Below are 20,455 nucleotides of genomic sequence, written 5' to 3' on the forward strand. Positions count from 1 at the left end.
AAGGGACACAGAAAACTAACATACATTCTCAAGAACATGTTTGAAATTATCATCAATTTGTTTGAGCTCCTATAATTAATTAATAATTAAGAAATCTGAAGGACTGCTCTGCCTAGTATCCAACAGCCCTGTTTTTTCTCTGTGAAATCTTTCTGGTTCACAGAGTAAGTTTCTCTTCTTCCGATTGACGCCTGACTCTTGAAGTCTTGGTACTCTAGCTGTGAAGATGGAGATGGCAGAAGAAAAAGAAATCAGTTATTTTTTACTTCCATAGAATTATCTAAATTTTTTAATTCAGTCCTTTAAGTCACTGTCGACAACAAATAACATAATTATTTTTCCAGAGGATATGTGTAGTTGGATTACTTATTAGTTTATATGTTAAAATCGTTTCCTGCAGGCAAACACATGCATCTGTCTATAGATTCAATTGTTCAGAGTCAAGGAGTTTGCCCATCAAAATGTCTAGATTTCCAAATTCTTCTAAAAAATTGAAATGTCTAACAACATTGAGACTGTGTTTTTTATGGTGATGTCTTAGACTTAAATAAATATGTCGGCCCCTCCTGGACTGGTATGAGTTCTTCAGATTTCCACAATCCCCACCACTCCTTATAATCTCTGGGAACTAGCTGCTTCATTCTTTTATTTGGTCTGCCTGGCCACTTCTGGGCCTTTGAGTTTGTAACCCTGGTTGAGATTATAATATTGGCAATTCTCGTAAGGTATAATTATACCTTTTGTGACTCAAACCCAGTTGACTTTTCTGGTCTCATTTTCTCTTCTACGTGCATTTTATGCTCACCCATAGCAGCCATCCTGGTTGAGGCTTTGTCAGATGTTTCGCTTTAGGACAGTACTGTCCTCATATGCCTGTTGAGCACTTGAGATCCTTCAATTGTGTAAATTACTGCCCCTTTCTAAGGCTTTCCTATCATGATGTTCAATCAGCCCCTCCCCATTCAGGTTGAAATTTCCCAAAGAGCTAAATTTTAACTTCTATTTAAATACTTAAACTTCTATTGTATTTCTTATCATAAGAAGTGATGATTTTATTTATTTATTTATTTATTTATTTATTTATTTATTTTTGATGATTTTTTAATGTTTTTTTTTAAATTTTTTTTTTTAACGTTTATTTATTTTTGAGACAGAGAGAGACAGAGCATGAACAGGGGAGGGGCAGAGAGTGAGGGAGACACAGAATCTGAAACAGGCTCCAGGCTCTGAGCTGTGGGCACAGAGCCCGAAGCGGGGCTCGAACTCACAGACGGCGAGATCATGACCTGAGCCGAAGTCGGATGCTTAACCGACCGAGCCACCCAGGCGCCCCTTTAATGTTTATTTTTGAGAGAGACAGAGACAGAACATGAGCAGGGTTGGGAGGGGGGTGCAGAGAGAGAGAGGGAGACACAGAATCCAAAGGAGGCTCCAGACTCTGAGCTGTCAGCACAGAGCCCGACGTGGGGCTCGAACTCACGGACACCAAGATCATGACCTGGGTTGATGTTGGACATTTAGCCGACCGAGCCACCCAGGTGCTGCAAGAAATGATGATTTTAAAGTCTTTTTCTCAAAGTCACTGAGGGTCTCTGAAAAGCAGCCTCGGCTTTATCTTTTTTGTATTTCTGTCTGCAGTGCCAACCGTTACAACTGATGTGGAGCTATGATTTAATAATGATTGCTTGAGTTGATTCAGATTAAATTATTCCTATTCAGAATTAGTAGCTGTGCCAGTTAACTGAATTTTAAAGGGTAGGACTAGACTTTTGAAATTTTTAAGAAGCTAATCTCCGTCTGGTCATATGTAAATAATTATTTGGGAGAACAGAAGCTTTTCATAGTAGCATAGCATTTATATAATGATTCCCATGTGGGTGTATATGTAAAATTAGGCACAATGTACATAACAATGGAAACAATGAATTTTTTTTGTTTAACACCAAGGTTTTTTTTCTCCTTTGTGAAGCATTTGGTGCTTTTAAACAACTATCAATAACAATAATAACTTTTTTATATACTTTAATTTTTAGAGCAGTTTTAGATTCAAGGCATACTTGAGCAGGACATACAACTGGATGGTACATTTGTTACAAATAATGAACCTATATTGACACATCAATATCACTCAAAGTCCATGGTTATAATAGGATTCAGTCTCCTGTTGTGAATTCTGTGGGTTTTCACAAATGTGTAATGATGTATATCCACCATTATAGTATCTTACAGAATAGTTTCAGTTGTTCAAGTATCTGACTCTTGATTTCTGCTCAGGTCATGATGTCATGGTTTGTGGGTTCAAGGCCCATATCAAGCTCTGCACTGACAGTGCAGAGCCTGCTTGGTATTCTCTCTCTCCCTCTCTCTGCCCCTCTTCTGCTCATGCTTGCCCTCTCTCTCTCCCTCAAAATAAATAAACTCAAAAAACATTTTTTTTAAAGTTAGTTTCACGTCTTAAAAATCCCATGTGATGAATCTTATGGTGAATCACCTATGCATCCTTCCCTTTTCCCTATCCTTTAATTATTTTACTGTTTCCATAGTTTTACCTTTTGTATATAATTAGAATCATGTGATACGTAGCCTTTTCACATTGGCTTCTTTCGCTTAGTAATATACAGTTAAGGCTCCAACATGTCTTTTAAGGCTGGATAGCTCATGTCTTTTTTTTTTTTTTTTTAACTTTTTTAATGTTTTTATTATTTATTTTTGAGAGAGAGAGAGAGAGAGAGAGCATGAGCAGGGGAGGGGCAGAGAGAGAGGGAGACACAGAATCTGAAGCGGGCTCCATGCTCTGAGCTGTCAGCACAGAGCCCGACGTGGGGCTCAACCCCACGAGTCATGAGATCATGACCTGAGCTGAAGTCGGATGCTTAATCCACGGAGCTACCCAGACATCCCAATAGCTCATGTCTTCTTAGTACTGAATAATATTCCATTGTCTGGATGTATGTAGAGCAGTTCCATTCACCTATTGAAGGGCATCTTGGTTGCCTCCAAGTTTGGGCATTTATGAATAAAGCAAAACTGCTATAAATATCCATGTGCAGGTTTTTGTGTGGATGCAAGTTCTCAACTCATTTCCATCTTAACTTTCCATTATCCATCTCATCCTTTCAGCCTGAAGTTTGAGCACTAGGCTTGGACTTCATTGCCAGCATCAGTTTACGTTATGCCAGAAGTAATTTCAGAGGATTCAAAATCTTAACATATTTTCTACATTTATTTAAGTGATTTCCTCATGATTTACTGGGTATACCAGAATTCTGATGTGAGAAACCTTTTAAAAAATATTTTAAAAATTTGTGTGAATATTTCTATGCCATACAGCATGGAGATTACACCAAATTTTGCTCTAAGACCTGTTCTCTCTAGGGTAGAATATATCTGGAGAAGGAAAGGAGAGAAGAGGTTCATTTTGAGTTAAATCCAGTGAGTTCAGTTGTGACTGTACTAAATCATAGCTCACTCTGTCTGAGGCATAAAGTCCTATTGCAGAATTCCCAGGAGAGGTTGGTGGCACCAGAAAGAAGTTTCTCCTATTTTTCATTTTAATAATTTTGATCTTAAAGGATACAGTTTCATCCTTTCCAAAGCCACTTGGTAGTTCTGTTTAGATACCTTGATACTGTGAATGTTCAAATAATTTTATTGAGAGGTTTTCTTCCATAAAATATATCAGTGAAACTAAAAGCAACAAGGGGATACAAGTGGAGACATTAATTCCATCATGGAAAGAGTGACTTTATTGCCTGTGTGTTTGAACAGTACATTCTATATACTCTTTGGAAAAGGAAATATATTAGTTCTTGGCAATTTCCACATCTTCTTTTACGTATGTCTTCTGTTTTATATCTGAAATGTCTACTAGATGCAATCAAACTTTGGTGAAGAATGGATTATTTAAACTACTAGTATTAAATTTTCAGTTCTCTGCATGCAGAGGACCAGAGATGCCATTCTCTCTATTCTCTTTTTAGTTTGACAGGGGAGAGAGAATACATATTCTTCATTTTAATGTTACCTGGCCAAAAAATGGGAAAATAAATCAACTGCTGAAATATATTAAATTCCAAGCATTGGTGAGCTATTATAGAACAGTTAGAAGCATATGGGTATAAGAGATTGAATAATTTGATTTAAACTATGTATGAGCTCAATTTTTTCATCTTGGAAAATGTAGGAACTATTACCTACCTAATTTAAGGCATCATTTTTTTTTAAGAATGAAATAGGATAATCTATATGAAAGTAAGTTTTGTGTGCCTGAAGCATGGTTGTCACTCACAGTTTTAATCCTCTCTTTTCCCACCCACCATATGATTCAGACCAAAATAAATAAGTCAGTACTGCTTGTAAGTAAGGCACTAAGTAAGATTCTGGTTCTCTAGGTGTAGGCTATTGTAAGAATTATAAATAGATTTATAAGTACTATAAGTAATCACGCTGCCCTTTTGAAGCTACAACACTCACAGCCTTAACTAGGACATACACAAGTTGAGCTCTGCAGCATATAAGTTAACTCTTTGTAGGTGACCAATATAATTGTGTGTCTCATGTAACTATATCCGGGGGAACTATTGGTTTTGAGGGTAGTTGAAAGAAATGAAAATGGTGTTAGTTCAAAGGAAACTAGTCAAGTGGCCAAATATTGGACCCTCAAACCCCAAAAGCGGCTGTCCTTTCTCTATTATGAATGTGCTAATAGGATAGCCATAAGCCACATGTGGCTTTTGAAATTTAAATGGATTTTCCCAGTTTTATGGAGAGATACTTGACATACATCAGTGTTTATGTTTAAGACATGCAGCGTTATGGTTTGATTTGCAGATATTATAAAACGAATCCATCATAGGTTCAGCTAACATCCACCATCTCACAGAGATTAAAATGAAGTAAAATTGACAAATTAGTTCTCTAGTTGCACCACAGTTCAAAGTGTTTATTAGCCCCATGTCACTAGTGGGTACTCCCATGGTAGTGGAGTAAACTTTATGAAACACTTGCTTCTGCACTTGAATTATATTATTTAACTCACATTCACACACGTATACCCGATGAGATGCATTGTCTTCTATGTGCATTTGAACAGGAGGCTGAGGCACTGAAACATTAAGTCATTTGCCCAGAGTATCATCCCAAGAAGGTGAGATAACTGACTTTGGCCTCTAAAGCCCTAGCAGATAATGGAAAAAATTAAAAGCCTTTAGAAGTAAATTTAAATTCTTTTTATTGCAACCTAACTTGTTTGTTGCCAGAAGGGAATGGGAAGACACTTTGGAATTGAAACCATTCTTTTGTATGTTAATCATCCAGTCTGTAAGTATTTTGGGGGCCATGAGTACATATCCTGAGTTAATCCTACTGAAAGAAAAAATATAAACATTTAACTCGATACTAGAAAAATTAATGTGCACCCCGTTGACTACTTGCAAGTGATCCCAGTGATTGAGAGTCATTTCTCATTTTGCTAACACAAAATATCGAATCCCATGCTATGGAGGCTGGGATACAGTAGCATGACTCTTGCTAGTGAGTCAGTGAGCCTAAATTTTGACCCAGTCTCAGTTCAGCGTGGTGATTATTCTGTAATCACCCTTCTATATTCAGTAACTTTCAAAAACAGTTCAAAGGTGTTACTTTGATTTTTCAGTTATACATTTCTTAGTTTACAGAAATAATGTAATGTATAAGTTATCCTATGAATTTAATGAATTTTAAAGGCCCTGGAAATGTGCCCCCTGGGAATGTAAAAACTCTGATACGGTGTTTGCTCCTGCCCTACATTGATTCCAGTCTAGTTTGAGGGGTCAAGTCTTAGCATTCATGCAAGTCTTACCATTCATCAGTCAGGTTTTGGGGACATAATGAGTAACAACACTGCCTGGAAAAACTTACATCAGTAAATAATTGAGATGGTCTATAATTTAAATGCTGTAGGAGTTGTTTGAAGAGGTGAGCAGTAAAGGGAAAATTAATATGGACGATATGATGAGCCATGTGGGGAGGTTCCCTTTCAAATCTCCAGTTCTTTAGGGCAGAAGTATTTCTCTCCATATCTATGGTCCATTTTCAGCTTTTCAAGTGTACACATCCATGATTACTTATAGCAGTTCTCTGTAATAAAACTCTTCTTCAAGATTTTCTAGGCAAGGAAATAGTTCGATTTTATCCAATTTATTAGTTTTTATTTTGTTTACTGATATTAAAGAGATCCAGAGTTGGTTCCCCACCCCCCACCCCAGGATTCTCATGAAAACCTAAAGAAATTAACGATTAAGAAAATAACAGGGAGCACCTGGGTGGCTCAGTCCGTTGAGCATCTGACTTCAGCCCAGGTCATGATCTTGTGGGTTGTGAGTTGGAGCCATGCATTGGGCTCTGTGCTGACAGCTCAGAGCCTGGAGCCTGCTTTGGATTCTGTGTCTCCCTCTGTCTCTGCCCCTGTCCCACTTGCACCCTGTCCCTCTTTCTCTGTCTCTCTATCTTAAAAATGAATAAGCATTAAAAAAAAAAAAAAAGAAGAAAGAAAATCACAGAACTGGAAGAGATATAATTGCCAAGGTGTTCAGAACTTTATAAATACTTTGGTATAAAATATGTCAAAAACAATTTTAAGTTCAAAAGGATTGAGGGCTGATATTATTAAATCATTTGTTCTGTAACTCAAATGAAATCAAACTTCTGCCCTAGGACTCTTAATTATAAATGACACAGTAACCCTGGAAAGACCTTTGGTTTGGGGGTGGTGTTCAACCAGGAAGAATATTAGATTCTATAAGTATGCTACTTCTCTTAGCCAGTGCACAGAGATCCTTATTCCTGGTTATGTGTTATGACCTTTATAGGTACTGTGTGTGAGGGCTCAATTAGTTAGCCATTTGGACCAATGAGGATGACTTTTTCAAATTTTACCAAATAAAACATTTCATCTGGATGGAGATTGGAAGTTTCCTAAGTCTTCAGGTGATACGGAAGCACTAAATCTGACAGCTCCAGAACAGAAACAAACACCCTATAAATCACTTAAATAACACCTTGTTAGATTGCTATTACTATTGAATTCCTTGCACTGGAAATTCCCAAGTTATGGAGTATCAGTAGCCAGCTTTCATTTTATTTAGCCTACAATAACTTTCATGTCTTCAAATATGAATGAATTTTAAATAAAACTTACATTCAGGTATATGTTATGTAAATGACTTTGTAAGGTTACAAGCTTATAGGGGAAAAATGCTATTTTCATTTCTGTGTTCAGTGCTTGTCCTTGTAAGTTCTTCAAGAGTAGGCTGAATGATATTTGAGGGCTTGTTTCTTGTGAGTATTCTCTCAAAATGTGTCCCTTGGTAGATTAAGTGTCAAATCAATCTCTAGCTTCTCGAGTGCAATATGGATATTGTATTCCTTTCTGCTATACAAGCTGTGAGCCGTTATGTCCTTAATGTGCCCTTAACTGTGTCAAATAGTTTATAATTTCTAGGTTATACTTCCTATATGAAAACTCATTCCTATATTTTAAATAGCTTTACGTGTTATTTCTTTCCCCACCCAGGGATAGAGGTGGTAAATCTTTTTTTTTTTTTTTTTTTTTTTGAGGTGGTAAATCTTAACGTGGCTGTGTTTGAATCTGTTGATGTTCTTTCTTTAGAGATGATCTTTGCCTTAGTCACATCATAAAAAACTTTATAGTCATCTCTTAGAGATTTTTTCCCCCAGAAAATCCTCTTTTATCTTTGAATGATACAATTGGCTGATTTTGATGATTTAATCTGAAAATATTGATAAAATAGTTAAAGTCATTTAAAATCATCCTACTCAGTTTGGAAATATGTAATGAAGTAAATGAAACTATATGCATCAATCACCTTCCTCAGTGGTAATTACGATCAATTTAATGCATGTCATTCTTTAATTTTCCCTAAACTAACATTATTTAAGTTAGTATGATATTCATATTTATCATACAACATATTTATATGCAACTAAACCTTATATATGGCCATCTGTATCTCTCCGTATATAGTGTGTGTATGTATACACACATGTACACACAATCATAAAATGAAACTGTGGTATACATATCTGTTGGCAAATTATTTTCAAGTACATACTGAATATCTGTATAGTTCAATATACATACATTTTTTTAAAATGTAATATTTTAAAAATAATTGCTTTGTGTTTGGTATACATATCTGTTGGCAAATTATTTTCAAGTACATACTGAATATCTGTATAGTTCAATATACATACATTTTTTAAAATGTAATATTTTAAAAATAATTGCTTTGCGTTCCATTGTATGTATACTATGTATTATTCCACCAACCAACCCTCTTTTGACATATTCTTGTTTCTATATTTTCTGTTCAACATATACTTGTATATATATTTTTAACCCCAAATGCTATTATATCTTTAGGATATATACTTCAAAGTGAATTGCTAGATTTAAGGATATATATATTTTAACTTTAATAAGTAGTGATTGATGGTTGTGAATATTTTTTAGAGGAAATATTAAACTATGCTATTTCTGATTGTTTTTACAATTCATATAGAAAATCATTTCTTTGGGATGCCTGGGTGGCTCAGTTGGTTAAGCATCTGACTCTTGATTTCCACTCATGTCACGATCTCATGGTTCGTGAGATTGAGTCCCATGTCAGGCTCTGCACTTGAGATTCTCTCCCACTCTCTCTGCCCCTTCCCCACCCTGTGCACATGCACCTGTCTGCTCTCTCTCTCTCTCTGTCTCTCAAAATCAATAAATAAACTTAAAAAAAAAGAAAATCATTTATTTCAAAACCATTACTTACGCAAAATCGTTAAGGGGTTATTGCTACATAAGTAGCCAGCCCCATACATGATTTATGTATATGGCAGTAATGCCTAAAATATATAACTATAGACATATTTGTGTGAAAAAGTCTTGATCATGTCTCCTCTAAGTTAAATTCAGTCGGCAAGAAAAAGATAGACCTTTGTGATTGGACGGACACAGACTTTAAGTGAGGTAGTAACTGAATGTTTTAGGTATGTGGCTATAAAATCTTTGGACAGGAAGAACTCTAGTATGATGTTAGCAGGACTTCACCAATCTACTAAGGCCACTATCTCATTTTTTATAGCTGTTCCTGCAAATGAACTCAACAATCAACAACATTTTGCTTCTATTTTTTCGTTTACAGTGAATGGAGGAAACATTTATTTATGAATTTAAATCACAAAGTGAATTTCTCCCCTTGAGGCAAAGCTCTATGTAGCCTCCACCATGCAAATGCATTGTTCACTCTTTCCCATCACATAGAATTGCATTCTGTGACTTCTTGGGATGCCACGGAAATTGGTTATGTTCTATTAAAGAAAGAAAGCCCACACAGTTCTTTATAACACTTGTTATGGTACCAGTGGAGATTTCCTGGCTAAAATTTTATGACAGACTGTTAATAAAAAAGTCTGTCCAGGTTCACACCCTCCCTTTATCTTAAGAATTTTCTTATCCCAGAAGAATGTCAATATGTTTCAGGGTCAGATAGCAGAAATCCAACCAGAATTGTTTTTATATTATAATGTAAAATATTAATAATATAATATATTGATATATGTGTATGTATGTAGGCACATAAGAATGCAGGTTTGTGTGTTACATATTATCTATCTTCATATAGTATATTTGTGTTTCATTCTTTCACAAATGGAAAATACATTTATAAATAATTTGTGAGAAGTAATGATAGAGTACTTGGATGAAAGATAAAGCCAGAAAAAAAATTAATACAAGAGAAAGAAAAGAGGCAATCTGAGCCAGGGAAGGGACTTAGGTGTATTTCTACTAGATAGTAGAAAAGGCAAGGATTTGTTTATATGGACAGTTTTTTAGAATGTTTTTTTTTTAAGTTTATTTTGAGAGAGAGAGAGAGTGAGTGGAGGAGGGAGGCAGAAGGAGAGAGAGAGAGATCTGTGAATGCCAAGAGGGCCCTGCACTGTCAGTGTAGAGCCTGATGAAGGGCTTGGACTCACAAACCATGAGATCATACCTGAGTTGAAATTAAGAGTAGGACGCTTAACCAACTGAGCCACCCAGGCACCCCTATAGTTTCTTAATGGCATCTAAATGTCATGTGCATTTCACTTCCTTTTCTATAGCTCTTCACTAACCTATTTATTGACATGAGGTTATTCTAAAACATTTTGTTGAAAACATAAATGTTTACTTAATGTGCTGCTGTGATCACTTTGCCAGACTTTCCACCAGAGTGAGATTTTTTTTTTTTGTTTTTTTTCAGCGTCTGCCTTTGAAGAAGATCCCATGCAAAGCCTCTGCGCCCTCAGGCTCCTTTTTTGCCAGAGACAACACAGCAAATTTCTTATCCTGGTGCCGAGATTTAGGGGTAGATGAAACCTGTCTGTTTGAATCTGAAGGTTTGGGTATGTATTTCCTTCAGAATTTTAGCTGATAAGATTATTATGTATCTTTGTCATAGCTATCAAAGACTTTGTATAGCTATCAAAACTTGTTTGTGTGGTCATTTACAGGTTAATTGAAAAACTTCATGTAAACTTGCAGTTTTGCTGTAAACTTGAATCTTTGAAGGTAGAAAAATATGCATGCCCTTTTACTGTTTGTCACTTTATGCATGAAAAGATAGGAATATGAATAGTGCCATTCTTTCCAAGCTAAAATCATGTATGTACAATGCAAAATTCAGGTATTTGGAAAATGTAGGCTTCAATTTTACCATCAGGCTCTAACCTGGACTAGAACAGTAGCTCTATATGTCTGCTACAGCCATAAAGGCACCATTGTCTTTTCACCTCTACAAAAGGATGAAACACCATTCCCTGTAAACTCTATCTTTGTTGAAATGGAAGTTTATTTATGTATCTATTTTTAGTGAGTTAAAAATCAGGTAAGCAAGCAGGAGATTGGGATAATTGAAGATGATGAAATAAAAGATACTTTAGTGTCTAAACCTACCCAGATAATTATGGGGTTTTTGACTTGTTTTACTTTATAATTGAATTTTGGCAAATCCACTTCCAGACCATAGAGCAAGCTTTTGTATTTCCTTGGGAGGAAACATACATTGAATGGTTCAGTGTTTTGACAGCCCTTGATAGGCTACTGTTAAATGTTGAACCCTCCTGTGTCAGCTCTGCCCAGTATAGCTCTCGCACGTAAAGTATTGGAATTAAAGTCCCATTATAATGAAATAGAACTGAGTGAAGAATGGAGACATCTGTGGGGGAAGGATGGGAGCTTTGGTTCTTTTGCCTGAGGCTTTAAAAATCAATTCACAAAATCACATAATACCAAATATTAGCATCAGAGTAAGCGGAGCATCCTTTAGAGAGAACAGGTATACAAATTGCCTTCCAAACGGTGAGAATAACCTTTTGCCCCGAAGCCTCACAAAACATTTCCCTGCTGAACCCAGGAAAATTGATGGTTAACAGCTAAAATCTTACTCATTTTGTATGCTTATGGAAATTTGTGTTTGTACTAAGAGGAGGGAAGGTGATGTGGAAAAGATTGCCATCAAATTTCTGAGAATTCTCTCAGCAGAGAGGAAAATTATATGAATTTAGATTAGGAGAATATTTTATACTATACCTGAAAGAAAAAATAAACTGGAAGAATTGCACAGTAGCCTACCATACACAATCATGTGCTTCTTGAATGATCGTTATATAAATGGGCTTTGACTACTGTTTCCGCACATTAAAGTAAACCAACCTTGGTGGAAGATGTGTGTACGTATATCGCTCTTCTTCAGTCTTCTGCTAATTTTACAAATAGATTTTAACTTTCATGTTTATGGGAAACTATATGAGTGAGGAATTATAGGAGGGGATCGTGGTGGAATTGTTCACACACACACACAAAAATGTTTGAAAGATCAAATGAATGAACGATAAGTTAAAAAATTCAGATCTTAGTCACAAGGAGTATACTCTTCCTATGTGGACAAACAACATCACGATTTAAAATTCTGCAGTGCCCTTGCGTTATAAAAGGAACTACCACGTGGGGAAACTCCTCTATTACTTGAGCATTTGTTTGTTGTACTGGTTTTCATTTAAGAAACATCTTTTTCAGTGACTACCCTAGGATGAGGAGGAGCTGGGAATGGGAGTGTGATCTTGTCTCAGTTTTCTCACTGCCTCTGAGTTCCTTTTGTTAATTGAAGTAATAAAACTTTTGGTTGGAAGCCAAGAAGCTTGGATGGCTTTTTAAAACCCCATTCAGATAATAAGTAATACATTTTATCTTGAAACAATAAAGCCTAAAGCAACTGTATAATAAAGGTCCTGGTATATAAATACATACTCTGCAGCATATAAAATTATGTCAAGTTGAATTTTGCGATGACTTAGTTCTTCACTCTGCTTGAAAAAGAAAAAAAAAAACGCTGACTTTATAAAAAGAAAATCCAAGATAATTTATGCATAATAGCTACTGAGTATTTTATTGAAACCTCTTTCATTTTGAATATCTTCTATATTATAACTTGCAATTAAAATGTATTTATGTATCTAAGAAAGTTTAATGACACCAAGTTTTCGAGTAATTTTTAAGCCTCTCAGTACCAAAATAAATCAGATAGTTGGGCTTTCTGGTATGTTGCTCAATGAAAGACAAATTTGAAATTTCTGCTGCTCAGAATAGGACATGAGGTGAGGTATAATAGACCCTGTGGAGACAGAAGGGAGCCAATATTATAGCGTTGACTTTAGGATTATTCAGAGAAAGGAAACAGCTGTGCCCATAGATGCTAATGATAATCAAGAGAAGGACAATGAGAAATTCCATTTCCCCAAGTGGAACCCTTTCTTCTTAGATTTTTCTTATTATTCACTGTGGGTAAGGAAGTGATTGAGTCACTGCCGATGGCCTTGGACTCCGGATTGCAGAATTGACTTTCTTGCAACAATAACGCTGTGTACTCTGCTTGATGTCTTTTCACACTTCACTTTTGAAAGAGAATTTAGGGCAAGCGTTTTTCTTTTTTCCTACCTCAAGATTTCATTTCAGTGACACACAAGATGAAGTGCATCCTTTGTGTCCTGGTGTTTTGAACAGCAAATAAATGAAAAGATGCCCTGATGAAGGGGAAAAATCTGTTTGAATGAATGATAAAGTAGATCACTGTCCTGAGTGTGTATCAAGAGGCTTCTGTCTTTAGCTGTTCAAAGGTCTTTGCCTGCATAAAGCATTCTTATCTTTGTGGCAACTGATATGCTACCCTCTGTTGCAGTGTTTCTTTGTACAGTTATTTGCAAGGGGATCTAGATTCCCAACTCACTCAATCTGTTCTCTTTCCACAACAGCTAATGACAAGAAATCTCAGTGGTGGGGAAGGTATGCCAGGGATGAACTGGAGTGTATGGGTAGCGGCTGACTCCATATGCTTCTCTCATGCTTCTTGTCTTTTTGATTCTTGGCAGATAGCTTTTTATGCCACCCGATATAATCACATGCAGGGTATAACCTGCAGTTTATCTTCTATGAAATTCTTGATAATTTTTCCTCTGTGAAATGTCAACTCTCAGATCATAAATTCACTCTATCCTAAATAGTGTTTCAGAAATGAGGCAATAGAAAAACGGACAAAAGTCATGAACAGCCTCGTCATAGAAGACATAAAAAAATCTAAGAAAGATACAAAACCTTAGCAATAAGGTAAATGCAAATAAAAGCTATGGAAAATTAGCAAAATAGAAGAAAATTATATATTTAGGTTGAGTGTGTGGGAAAATAGGATCTTCTATACATTGCTGAAGAAAATTGGAAATAGGCATGCCTTCTTTAGAAGGCAATTTGGCCTTATGTATTAAAGACCTCACAAGTGTTTATTTATTTATTTATTTTCAGCAAATTGTTCTACTTCTAAAAGTTTATCCAAAGGAAATAAGTAGAAGTAAGCACCAGAATGCCCACTGAAATGCTTTTTTTTTTTAATAATAGTAAAACAAGGGGAAATGAACTGACTCTATGACATTTAGTGATATCTTAAACAAACTAGAGGCATCTGTAGATACGAACCAAAAATATTACTGAGACTATTTAAGGACATAGAAAACCTACAATCTGCTATGAACATGAGGTCACACATATATAGTAAATGACCATTAAGAAAGACAAACAGAAATCAGGTTATAAACGATATTAATTTCTTCTTATTGTCTGTTAACAAACATCAGTCAATAGAGGTGGCATGCCATCTGAAGTATGAGCAGTTAATGTTATTTATATTAAGATATCATTGGAACCAATTTGCATAGAGAATTATTTGTTGGCCTAGAACTGTACACACTGAGAATTGTAAGAGCTATTTCCCATTGTCGAAGTTAAAGTGACATTTCAAGTGTTTGGCGAATTTTATACTGCTCTAAGAATAGACCACGTGGATCTTTGTGTGCTCTGCGGGACAGGCTTTACCCTTACAGGTCTGCATATAATGCTCAGCTACAACCCCCACTGTTCAAACCACGCTGATATATAGGTCAGTGGCTAGAGGAGATTTGTTTTTTTTTGTTTTTTTTTTTTTTTCATGTCTCACAATTGGTTTCATTGGATTCTTTAAAAATATTTAGGATTGTGCTTTAGATTCAAAAGATGAACATGAATGCTTCCTTAAATTTAATAGTATGTAGTTTATCTTTCTAAAGACGAAATACTCCCGCCAATAATTATTTTAAAAGAAATGAACTTTTCTTTTAATGGTGGAGTAAAGAAAAAATGTTTAGAAGATTCTAGGTGTGAAAGCATTTCGGTTTTCAGTCTACAGAAGTTAATAGAATGTATTAATATTCTCCCTAATAATAAATAGAATAATTTTCAAAGGTTAAATATTTTAACAACCTTTTGTAACCCAGTGCTGGATATTTTGATATGGTTCATTTTTTATCATTTAAATTAAGACCAAAAATCTATGATATACTCTCAGTCTTAAAAAGTTTTAAGTTATGAATTCCCAATATTGATGCTCTTATATGAATTTCTCTAAGATATTTTAAGTAAGAAATTATTTCATTCATTAGCAGTGTTCTTGTATAGGGGATTTATTATTTGTAATTTATTTTACTATACTAATTTAGAAATTTTCAAGTGTAATTATTTTTCCCAGAGCCTTATTTACGTTGCTCAATATGTATACATTCCAGGAAGCTGTGAGATGGGGGGGGGGGGGAAGGATGGGGTGGGGAATACTTTAAAAATGCATAATGTTGTGTTTGCAGTAATTGTGTCAATATCATTATGTTATTGGATGATTATAGGATTTGGAGGCCAGTGACTATCCTTCATCTATTTCTCAGAGAAAGAATCTACTCAGCAAGAAAAGGGTTTGCTATCTGTTGTGCTAGCATGCAAATGTGTATGATTTGTTCTTTATTTTTATTTTCTGTGTTTGTGTTGGCTGTGTGGCGTTGTCTTTTGTGGATGCATGACCCCAATGAGTAGTTTTACAAAATCCTTTCTTTTACTGAACCTTGGTCAAGCACTGTTCTATTCACAGTATTGGTTTGATGTTGCTGCAGAAAACTAAAAAGGATTACGTGTGGACTTTTAAATATTGTTCTCCATTTTATAGTTTAAAGTCACTTGTTAACATCAGAAAAGGAATCTATGCCTACCTTCCAGTTTGATAAATCATCTCTTGTTATTATCTTGTTATTATGAACTCTAAGAACATTTCTATGGAAAAAAGTTATATTAGTTTTATTAGTATAAAATAAAATATCCTTTTATTAGGATGACAATTTCAAGACATCCATTCAGCATTAGGGTTATTTATATTCAGTTTCTTTCCCAGAGACAATTATGTTAGACTTTTGTTTTTTTAATTTTAATTTATTAGCATCTCAGTTCACATTTTTACTTTTGAACTCAGAAATTCTTTCCAAATTCAGCTATTTGCCGTATGCCAGGGCAAAGGTATGAGAAAACAGTACAGAATCTGATTGAGAGAACTAAACGTCTCCCTAGAATGATATTACATCAAGACTCAGCAAAGTCAAGGTTAAATTAGGGAAATGAACAGCTTTCTAGCTTTTCCAGGATCAAATTTTTGCTGTACAATATTCAATACTAATAACTATATGCTCAATAATGGTAGCTAGGCAGTGCACGTCTTAACCATATCTACTTCTCCAACAACCTTCATTTTATAAATGAGATCCTGGGACCCAGAGAATTAAATAACTTGCCCAATGTACACACCTTCTCAATGGCCCAGGTGGAATTTGAATTCAGCTCCATTTACCTCCAAAGATCTTGCCCCTGTGTTATAGAAAGTTATGCTCTGAGTTAATTTTAGAAGTTCATATGCTTATTTAAAGAGGAAAAATAAAGTGTAACTACAAACCAAATTAGAAAAGATTCTTGCCTCTAATTGCTGTTCTGTTAGTGACTTAACCCATTAATTTCACATGAAGTGCAGTACTAAAGAAAGGAAGGACATCACTTGGTGCAGGACATTTCTTGACTCAGTGGCAAAGGCACTTAACTACATTTCATTCTATACATATGCCATAACTGATGAGATTATGAATGAAATATTCTTGTTTCTGTGAATTATGTGGATGTCATGGCCTTTCTAAATGTGAATAATGATTCTGAGAAATCTGGGTACATGCACACCCAGCGTTTATGAGTTGGTGAGATTCTTTGCTTTTTCTTTAGCTTTCTTGAGATCAGTTTCAAGGCACCTAAATTGCTGTACTATCCCTAATTGCCCCCTACCTTTAAGCTGAAAGGTTTCTGCATGGGTCTTACCAGGAGTGACATGATACAGGGAGCAGTTTGTGACTAGCCCTTAAATTTCTAGAATTTCTAGAAAAACATTTTTAGTACTTTATTAATCCTGGCAGGAGAGAAATGCCCATAGTACCCATTAAGGGCTAATTCAATGCATGAATTACTTTCCCTCCATTCATCATCATCATCACTGCTATCTGAAACATTTGTAGAGCATATTATATATAGCAAAGCACATTGGAATCTTTTTAACAAAATAGAGGAATTATAACTGATGTTTAATGTTTATTTTTGAGAGAGAGAGAGAGAGAGAGAGAGAGAGAGAGAGTGAGCAGGGGAAGGGCAGAGAGAGAGAGAGACACAGAATCTGAAGCAGACTCCAGGCTCTGAGCTGTCAGCACAGAGCCTGATGTGGGGCTGGAACTCATGAACTGTGAGATCATGACCTGAGCTGAAGTCAGATGCTCAACCTACTGAGCCACCTAGGAACCCCTGACTGATGTTTATTATAATAATCACAGCATTGGCTAATACAGTGCTTTTCCAACCTTAAAGTGCTTACTCATCCCCCAGAGAACTTGTTTAATTGTAGATTCTGATCAGTAAGTTTGGGGTGGGGCCCAATAATTTGTAGTTTTATTCAGCTCCCAGCTGATGCCAATGCTTCTGGTTTGTGGACCCCAATCAAGCAGCAAGGGAGTCACATTTATTGAGTACTTGCTGTATGTACCAAGTGCCCTTCACCTCATCAGGAAGAACAAGTAGAAGGCAAAATGCCTGTTTGAGAGATGAAAAATTATGCAGCCTGGGCTAGAACTTCATCCTTCTGACTTCTAGTTAACTGTATTTCCTGTTATACCACTTTTCTGAGTATTAGAGCCTTCCCTATTCTGGGAAGGTGGACAGCTATTAATTTATGATATTTTCACGACTAAACAATATTCAGTCAAAAACATAATTGTATTTCAAATTTCCTTCCTAAATATAAATCTAAAAACCGGTTTCCCTCAAAGCCAATGTGTAAATATTGTAGTCTCTAATGTACAGACACCAAATAGACAACACAATTTTTCATGCTTTTGTTCTTTGCCCATGTGTTGAAACTTAATACATTTAGCTAAACTATACATTTATGGTTGAATGCATTTTATACTTGCAGATTCTGTGACATTGAAACTCTACCCTTTGCTTTAGTGGAAGGCCTCATTTCTATTCCTGGAGCTAGCAGCACTCCATTTGACATTTGATGCCCATGAGATTTTTATAGAATCTAGGTTATAAGACTGAGTCTCTTGCCACATATTTTTGAATAGGGATCTGTGTTACTTTCCCCAGAGGTGTTCTGCATTCTGCTTTTCTTTGAGATGGTTTTGATTATTAAAAGAAAAACCTCAGTGATAAAACCTTTGGCATAATAATGACCATTGACCAGAGAGCTTTTGATTTGTTTTAAAAAGAATTTTTTAGAGGACAGAAAAAAGTAGTGATCCCCTCTTCTAACTTAAAGCAAAAGACCATGTAAATGTTTCGATGACAGACTGAAAAAAAATGTTTTCTACTCTAAACTTCAGCATAAGTAGAAGGTTTTCTTGGTTTTTTTGAAAAGATGAATCAGTAAAGTGATTTAACATAAATATACTTAGGACTCAATACAAAGTCTTTAGTTCAAATACAATATACTAAAAGCCATATTTTTAATCATTGTGACAAAGACATGCCTTCAGTAATACATAATCAACTTAGGTAATTTACTAAACATGGACTCATCTAAATTATTTCATTCACAGATACAGGAAAATTAATGTAAGGTGTTTGCTCTTTCACAAAATCACGTATTTTAATACAATTGTTACTTAAGCTCTGTATTGAGCACAAACTTGTAATAGGTATAGGATATCTGCTTTAAATTTCTTTATATGCTGACCAAATTGACCTACTTAACCTGGCATTTGATTTAGATTGATTGATTTTTAATTATTTCTGATATAAAATAAATGATAAAATATTCAAAATACACTCATTATAATGGGACCACTTTAAATTATACACATTTTACCACTAGTCATTTTTTATTCCAAAGTTTTTTTTAATGTTTATTTATTTTTGAGAGAGAGAGAGAGAGACGGAGTGTGAGTGGGGGAGGGCAGAGAGAGAGAGGGAGACACGGAATCTGAAGCAGCTCCAGGCTCTGAGCTGTCAGCATAGAGCCTGATGCGGGGTTCGAACCCACGAGCCATGTGATCATGATCTGAGCTGAAGTCCGATGCTTAACCAACTGAGCCACCCAGGCACCCCTATCACAGAGTTTTTATAGTGCTTAGTGTAGTGACTAGTATCTGATTGGTGCACACACAAAAACATGTTTTTAGGGGAAAAAATAAGTGAATTATTGTTGGCTAAGCTAAATGAAGTTAATCTTTAAACAAAGAATTTGTAACAAAAATTTAAAAAATAATAAAACTAACCTCGGGAAAATCTTTCCTATGTGCCAAACACTGTGCTAAGAATAACAATAAATATTATTTGGCTTAATCCTCACAAAAATATTGCAAGGTGTAAACTGTTGTGTTTCCCAAAATGAGATTTTATAGAATAACTGCTCAAGAGAATACAGCCAGTAAGCATGAACACTCACACTCAGATCTTTGTGATTTGAATCTCTTTCTATTAACTTAGTTTAGAACTTGTTTCAGTGCAAAAACCAAATAAAGTCACCTCTTTGGGAAATTTAGATACTATTTAAAGACTTTTGAATTTAATTTTATAGCAATAGGGGAAGAATATTTGCTTTTACAATTAAACAAACATTGCCATAATTTGCATTTTCTCAAGACACCAGGTAAGGTTTTAGTCTTTATTTAGTTCACTGTCAAAACCACTATCATCGCCAGATGATTGTCATCATCCTTGAGTTTTGAGATATATTATTTATTGAGTCGTTACTGTTTTGTGTTAAATTATGCACCTGTACAGCTTCATCTCATTCATTGCTTATTAGTCATCAGATACTGTTTTTTTTTTTTGGGGGGGGGCGGTTGGCCATTATGAGTCAGTTATAATATGCCAATTAAAAAAGCCATTAATATATGAGGCACAAGTGTGGTTTTGAAGCAATGTTTTCCTTTATAAAATATATTTCCAAGAAAACTGGGCAGTAAAATATTATCATTCTACTAGTTTTTCCTAAGAAATGATGCTGAAGAAGAGGTTCATTTGTCTTAAATTGTATAGGCTGAATCTGTTAAGGATATGAAGAATCATGCAGTTACTTTTTAGTTTGCCAAAATTAATTTTCTGATGAGTCCATGGTAGATTCAACATCTGAGTTTGGGCATGCTAAACCTGTTTTAAATTGTTTAGCTCAGTTGAGGAAGCAAAGAAGTACACAACAGTAATGTGTCTTTCCTTTAAATTTTTTTTTTTATTGTTTATTTTTGAGAGAGAGAGAGAGACAGAGAGAGAGAGTGTGAGGGGCAGAGAGAAAGGGAGACACAGAATCCGAAGCAGGCTCCAGGGTCCAAGCTATGAGCACAGAGCCCGATGTGGGGCTTGAAGTCACCAAATGTGAGATCATGACCTGAGCCAAAGTCGGACGGTTAACCGACTGAGCCAGCCAGGTGCCCTAGTAAAGTGTCTTATATATCACATTGTCTTTCCTTTACTAGCCACATGATTGTTTTTTTCAGGATG

The 20,455-nt window shown here is 35.4% G+C and overlaps 1 protein-coding gene across 1 annotated transcript in view; it reads left to right on the forward strand.

Moving 5' to 3' along the window:
* GAS2 (growth arrest specific 2) overlaps positions 1–20,455 on the forward strand; it is a 130,666-nt gene that overhangs the window by 40,165 nt on the left and 70,046 nt on the right. Inside the window, exon 4 of the mRNA XM_042959368.1 lies at positions 10,290–10,431. Within this exon, the coding sequence (XP_042815302.1) occupies positions 10,290–10,431 (142 nt within the window). The remainder of the gene's footprint in view (positions 1–10,289; positions 10,432–20,455) is intronic.

Source organism: Panthera tigris, chromosome D1 (genome assembly GCF_018350195.1).
Source record: "Panthera tigris isolate Pti1 chromosome D1, P.tigris_Pti1_mat1.1, whole genome shotgun sequence".
NCBI classification, from domain to species: Eukaryota; Metazoa; Chordata; class Mammalia; order Carnivora; family Felidae; genus Panthera; species Panthera tigris.